General features: G+C 49.0%; 1 protein-coding gene across 4 annotated transcripts in view; it reads left to right on the top strand.

Annotated features, from left to right (window-relative positions):
- Window positions 1-3,629: 3,629 nt before the first annotated feature.
- BMPER (BMP binding endothelial regulator) overlaps window positions 3,630-6,000 on the top strand; it is a 148,407-nt gene continuing 146,036 nt past the window's right edge. Inside the window, exons 1-2 of one of the 4 annotated variants that reach the window (XM_014248427.2) lie at window positions 3,630-3,727; window positions 5,261-5,346. In XM_014248427.2, coding sequence (XP_014103902.2) covers window positions 5,332-5,346 — 15 coding nt within the window. In that variant the 5' untranslated portion in view covers window positions 3,630-3,727; window positions 5,261-5,331. Of the gene's footprint in view, window positions 3,728-4,315; window positions 4,446-5,260; window positions 5,347-6,000 lie in introns of those variants that run through there. The other 3 variants (XM_014248428.2, XM_005519053.3, XM_088055966.1) reach the window with 3 other exon arrangements.

Below are 6,000 nucleotides of genomic sequence, written 5' to 3'. Positions count from 1 at the left end.
TAAAACACTATCCCAAATGACAGGTCTCTCTCCAAGAATTTTCAGCTGAAGCTTATCAGACCCACGCCTCCAACTACAGTGAATGTGTCTGTCCTGACCTTTGTTTTGATGGTGTAAGTTACTGGATGGAGAGTTCCTTATCTTTTGCAAGTTGTTAATAACAATAGAAATGTGTAAGCTTGATCAGATATGCAAACCACCTTCAGTACCTTGTAAATGCATAGTTGTTTAGCAAGCCAGAACTGGAAACAGCAAGTAGTGCCAATTTACAGAGCCTTCAATACAGTGTATATCTGGGTCATATTTTCTTCTTTATGCTGAGAGTCTAATGAACACAAAGAAACTGTGTTAAAATAATGTATAACAACATAACAGTAATAAAAGCAGGGACACTTAAAGTGTTGATATACACGTAGCATGTTTATTACACACTTTCTTGCATGGTAGGGAAACCCTAGGACAATCTATGCCCATGACCTAGAAAAGTGATTTCCCAAAAGAAGAAAAAAACCCCAAACAAACCAAAACAAAAAAAACCCCAAAACCCATCCTAGTTCTAATGACTCATTTTTGCCTTCTGCCACTTCTGGAAGAATTCCCTAGCCAATGAAGAATGGGCTTCCTAGCAATTTTGACTTGCCAGTAAAAATCATGAAGAGAAATGTGAATATGATCACTGTCTTCTTCACTGTTGTTAACCATAAAGCTTTGTTTTTCTTTTAGGGTGGGTGCTGGGTGACCAGGTAATGCATGACATTCTTTTATGGCTGACTACTGGGAAAGCATCCCTGGAGAAGGAGCTGAGCTCCACACAAAGTGGTAATTGTGAACAGCTACTGCTCCATCAACTGGGAGAGCCAAGGCCGACCACTAAATAGAACTAATGAACATATCCTTTCAATAACAACTGATACCATGTAATGCTTATACAAAAGAGGTAAGTGGTTTGATGACATGACTTCTGTTTTAACTGCTGGCAAACCACAAAATCTCTGTATGTATCTGATAGCAGGACACCCTTTTCCAGTGTGACCCTCAGATTTTCTAAAATGACCACAGCTTTGAATGTTGCTTGGAAAAATAAGTACCTCTTCAAACAGGGATACAAAAGGGAAAAAAACCCAACAGACCAACCCACCTTGAAACTTAACACAACATTACAATGAAAAAGGATGCTGATCCCTGATAAGGCAGGCTTGGGAGAGTGGGTACAGGAGAGATAAAAAGCCAAGACAAACCTGTAGCACTGAGTGGGTGAAACTAAGATGGGGGAGGATTAAGATGGCATTATTTCCCTCCCAGGCTGGGTTTTACTTCATGAGAGATTTAAATGAGTGATCTTCCCCTGTGATATGTCATCATTATCAATATGAAGGAAGCAACAAAGGTTGCTGCTAAGGATGAGCGTCTCTCTCATCTCTCCGCTTTCCCGATGACAGAGGAGATAGGGAACCAGGGAGACTCAGAGGCAGCACCAGTCCTCAGCAGGCTCTTCCACTGGACAGCAATAAGGCTGTGTGGAGTAGCCATGATACAGGGAGACCTAGAGTTCCTTTTCAGGAGGTGCTTCAAGCAAGGAAGACGGGAAAATTCCTCACCTCAGCACTGCTGCTGCCACAGAAGATGCAAAGACTGAGCAAGCTCACCCCATGGACAATGTTTTCATGCTGCACATGTTCAGAGGTAAGTTTCAGGCCTAATCAGTATGTTGAAGGTGCTGTACTGATGATCACAATGGTTTCTTTCCATGGGAAAAGGAAAATCTCATCACAAATCTGTACATACTGCTTTGTGACTACCCTGCCTTAATATGATTTTATGAAATATTTGTCTTAGTGAATGAATTATGGCAGGGATTGAGTGTGATGCTCAGTTGTTGTCACCTCTTGTCTTCATTTCATAAAGAACTTTCCTCTTTGCTTTTTCCAGGCTATTTTAGCATGTTTCCTGCTGTTACTTGGATGCCTGGATTGTTATTTGATGCCCTCATTGTGATTTGTATGTTTCTCACACCGGGTGATGTTAATATTTAATGACTTTTAGACCAGCATAAAGAGAAGATTAGATGCATTCGATAATATAAGTACTCTCCTGTGGTAGCTGTCACTTAAGAAATTATTAGGGTAGATTTATTTTTCCTATGGCTATTGCTTTAGAAAGGCTGTGGCTGCACTGTAATTAGAAAAGGGAAATGTAACCACTGATTACAGATAGCGATGTAAGAAAAAGCCAGTTTACCAGAAGATTCAGTACATCTTTCCAATGAAAAAAAAAAAACCCAACAACATTTGGATGTGTGGAAATCTGTTCTGAAGTAGTGCATAATAATATGTACCTGTACAGGCTTGTCTTTGTTTAAAATGCATGGAAATGTAAAGATGACATTACCCAGAAAAAAAAAAAATCCACATTATGTGTACTGTATTTATATACTGAGTTTATAATGTATTCTACACAGCATGGAGAAAGATTAGGACCACACATGTATTTTTCAGGAATATAAAACCCTTATAATGGCATCTAAATTGTTCTATGTTCCTATGCAGCTTCAACCTGTACAGATCGAGGCTGGAAAAGTAGCTTTCCTTTCCTCGGGGAGAGGGATTTTGACAGTGATGTCCAGAAGGTGATCTGTAGTCCCTCCCATAGGTGCAATTTCAGCTGTTTTAGGACTTTTGCTTTATACCCTAAAGGTACGTGACAAGTTGTATTGGAAGTGAGGTGACTGTATTTTGCTTTTTAGCACAAAGACCTCTGTAGACTTTCAGAGGTCTTGGCTTTTGGGTTTTACTCTCAAAATGAACTTACAAATCAAATAAATTGTCTTGCATCTTACTGGGATGTAAGAAGCAGTATTTGAAGCAGTTCTGTATACATCAGCCTGCCATGCATCTGATTTGCCACTACTTGTAAGCATTTTGGAAATCGCAACTCACATGCAGACCCCAAAGAAATAAAATAAGAACGTGTAGAAATATGAAAGCATTTTTCTGCTTGTTGTCAGACCAGTTTATTTCAGAGAGTATTCATTTCCCCAAATGAAACATTACCGTTTGAAAGAAATCGATTTGTAAAACAGGCTCGGGAAGATCTGTCACAGAGGAGTCTCCTGCCAAACGCCACGAGTGTCATCCCGTCCAGACCCCGCGCCTACTTGTGAGCGCCAGAGCCGGGTGTCGGTGACGTCTATCGTTAACATCGCCCGTGTTTACACCTGGGATAGCAAAGCGTGGACCTGTAAATGGCAAGTGTTAAGGAGGAGCTGCAAAGGCTACACCGCGGAGCGACCGAGGGACGCGCTCAGCGGGCCGGGCTCGGGGAGGGACAGCGCGGCCCCGTGAGCTGCCCTCCGGCTGCTCCCCAGCCCCGGGCGGCCCGAGGGGGAGAGGAAACCCCGGAGTCGGACGGGGAGGGCCGGCGGGAGCCCCTTCGGGGGGCAGCGGGCCCGGGGAGCGGCCGGCTCCGGCTGCGGCTGCGGCGGGAGAGGGAGGCGAGGGGAGCTCGGCGGCCCCGGCCGGGCGGGCAGCCGGGGAGCGGAGCCCCTCCGCAGAGCTCCCGGAGGACAGCCTCCGACCCCTCGCTCCCTCCCTCCCTCCCTTCCTTCTTTCCCTCCTTCCCTCTCGCCGCTAGCCGGAGGCTGGCAAAACTTGCCCGCAGCACGAAGGGCACTGACAAAAGCCGGGGACGAGCCCGCCGGAGGCAGCCGGCGCCGCCGCGCTCTGCCCAGGTACCCGGGCCCTGCCCGAGGATCCGCGTTTCCTCCCCTGCTACTCCTCTTCTACCTTTTCCTCCTCTTCTCCTCGATCCTCTCCCTTTCCCCCCGCCCCTCCCGCCGAGCGGCCGCGGGCGCAGCCCCCCGACGCCGCTGCCGGGCCGGGAGGTGCTCGGCGGGGCCAGGGAGGGAGTGGCCGGGCATCTCCCGGCAGGGAAACGGGGTCTGGGGCTGGCAGCCTGTCTGTGCGTGTGTGCGCCGGGGGGGGAGGGATGCATGGGGCCGGGGGGTGCCGGAGGAGGGACTATGGGGAGAGGAAGGTATAAGAAGGGATGCGGGCAAGGGAGGGGGGTGATGGAAAGAGGGGGTGCGGGGCCGAGGGGCAGGCGCTGACAGCTGCTTTCCCCGCACCCACAGTCCCCTCCCCCGGTGCCGCCGTGGGGTGGGACTCCCCGGCGGGCCGCGGTCTCCCGTCCTGCTCCCCACCCCCCCGCCGCTGCCCGGCGCCGGGGGTCGGTGCTGGGGCGGGCGTGCCGGGGTGGGCGGGCTCCGCCACCCGGCGGCGCGTCCCGGGCGCTGCCCCGCCGCCGGCGGGGGGGCAGCGGCGCCCCCCGGGCGATGCCGCGGCTCGGCGGGGGTTGGCCGGCGGCCCCGCGCTTCTCCCCGGCCTCCGCCGCCGTCCTGCTGGGCGTCCTGTGCCTGCCCGGGGCGCCGGCCTCCTCCCTGCTCACAGGTACGGCGGGGCGCGGGCGGCGCGGGGCCCACCTGCGCAGGGTGGCATTGCGCGGGATGGGCTGCCCGAGGTGTAACCGCGTGGTTTGGGGCAGGTGAGCACAGTAACCGTGCCTCTCTCCCCCCAAAAAAAGGTTTTCTTATTCCTTTTCACCCCCCTTCCCATTCTCCCCGTTCCCCTCGAGGGTTTTATTTTCCTGAGATCTGGGGCATGGAGGGAAACGCAGAATCAAATTCTAGCTCAAGCGAGGAGCCATTAGACTTTGAGGAGTGATTCCAGCATGACAGAATATCGGCTAATCAGCATTAGGGCCGTAAAGTGTTTCCTAATTTGATTCCATTTGACAGTCAGCCTGCTAATTTCGACTCATTTGCCAAGTGGTTTCCGCGCATTAAAAGGATGCTTGGTTTAGGGCTTGTGCTGGTCCAGGTCCTCAGAGTGCAATGGACTGCTTTCTGCCGATTGCAGCGAGCTCTGGATCTATCGTTATAGACGTATCCTGCTTTGCATGGAGTACTCGTTATTCTCCACACGTCATCTGAGAGAAGAAAAAGCGTCCTTTGCTATAACTGGGGCACAAAGAAAGTCTAGGTTTGTGCGGCAATAAAGGGCCACTCATTTCCCTGTTCTCTTTAGAATCTTGCAGAAACGCTGAACATCCATGCCTGATTAAATTGGGCAAATTAAGGCAGGGTTTAAAATCGAGGGCTAGGAATGGAGCAAGGGTTAAACGTGAATGTGAAGAGGATAGTTTCCAAAACTGTCAGGGTGGAATGAAATATGCTAGTACTTTAAAATTTTTATTTCTATTTCAGGATCGGTTGCAAAATGTGAAAATGAAGGGGAAATTCTGCAGATACCTTTTATCACTGACAACCCTTGCATAATGTGTATTTGCCTGGTAAGTGTGTTTTTCAGCTAGTAAGAACATTTAGATGTGTACTAAATGTAACTGCACAGAGAGGGGAATGTTTCACATAATCAAATCATGGGTGACTCTGTTGCCTTTATGTAACACAAGGTTATCTCAGAGCTGAGCTAATGGAAAGTAACTCAATACATGATCTGGCAATCATTTCTTTGACTTTAAAGCCTGGGCACAAAGTTGTACATGCCTTTATTTCAGGACATTGTGAAACCATGTTTGCCATGTGAATTTATGGGGAGAACTTTCACAGAGTTGGGGATACACCCAGAAGTCTTTACTTGTAGCTCAGCAAAAAGAAGGAAAGGTAAGGTTTGGAAACGCTGCTGCTTTGAGCTCCCATGTGTTCCCTGTCACAATCCCAGTGGGTGAGGAGCTCCACAAGGGTGCAAGGTGAAGGCAGCAACGTGACTGTATGTGCTGTAATAACATGACAGTGAAAGCACAAGTGATGCTTCTGTCAGAGTGCTTTTCCTGCTGTGCTGGGAGTTCAGTGGTTAATGGTGTTACTAGCTGATACACATTTTGGGGAGAAATTCTTCTTCCTTGTTCTGTCTCAGAGTTAAGCATTTTTGGGAGCAGTTCAGTTGGACAAGCCAAGACTCAGGAGTTATTGTAAAACAGTCATTC

Source organism: Pseudopodoces humilis, chromosome 1 (assembly GCF_049639895.1).
Source record: "Pseudopodoces humilis isolate 2021_Gansu_Grassland_sample_001 chromosome 1, ASM4963989v1, whole genome shotgun sequence".
NCBI classification, from domain to species: Eukaryota; Metazoa; Chordata; class Aves; order Passeriformes; family Paridae; genus Pseudopodoces; species Pseudopodoces humilis.
This window is presented reverse-complemented; position numbering and strand designations above follow the sequence as displayed.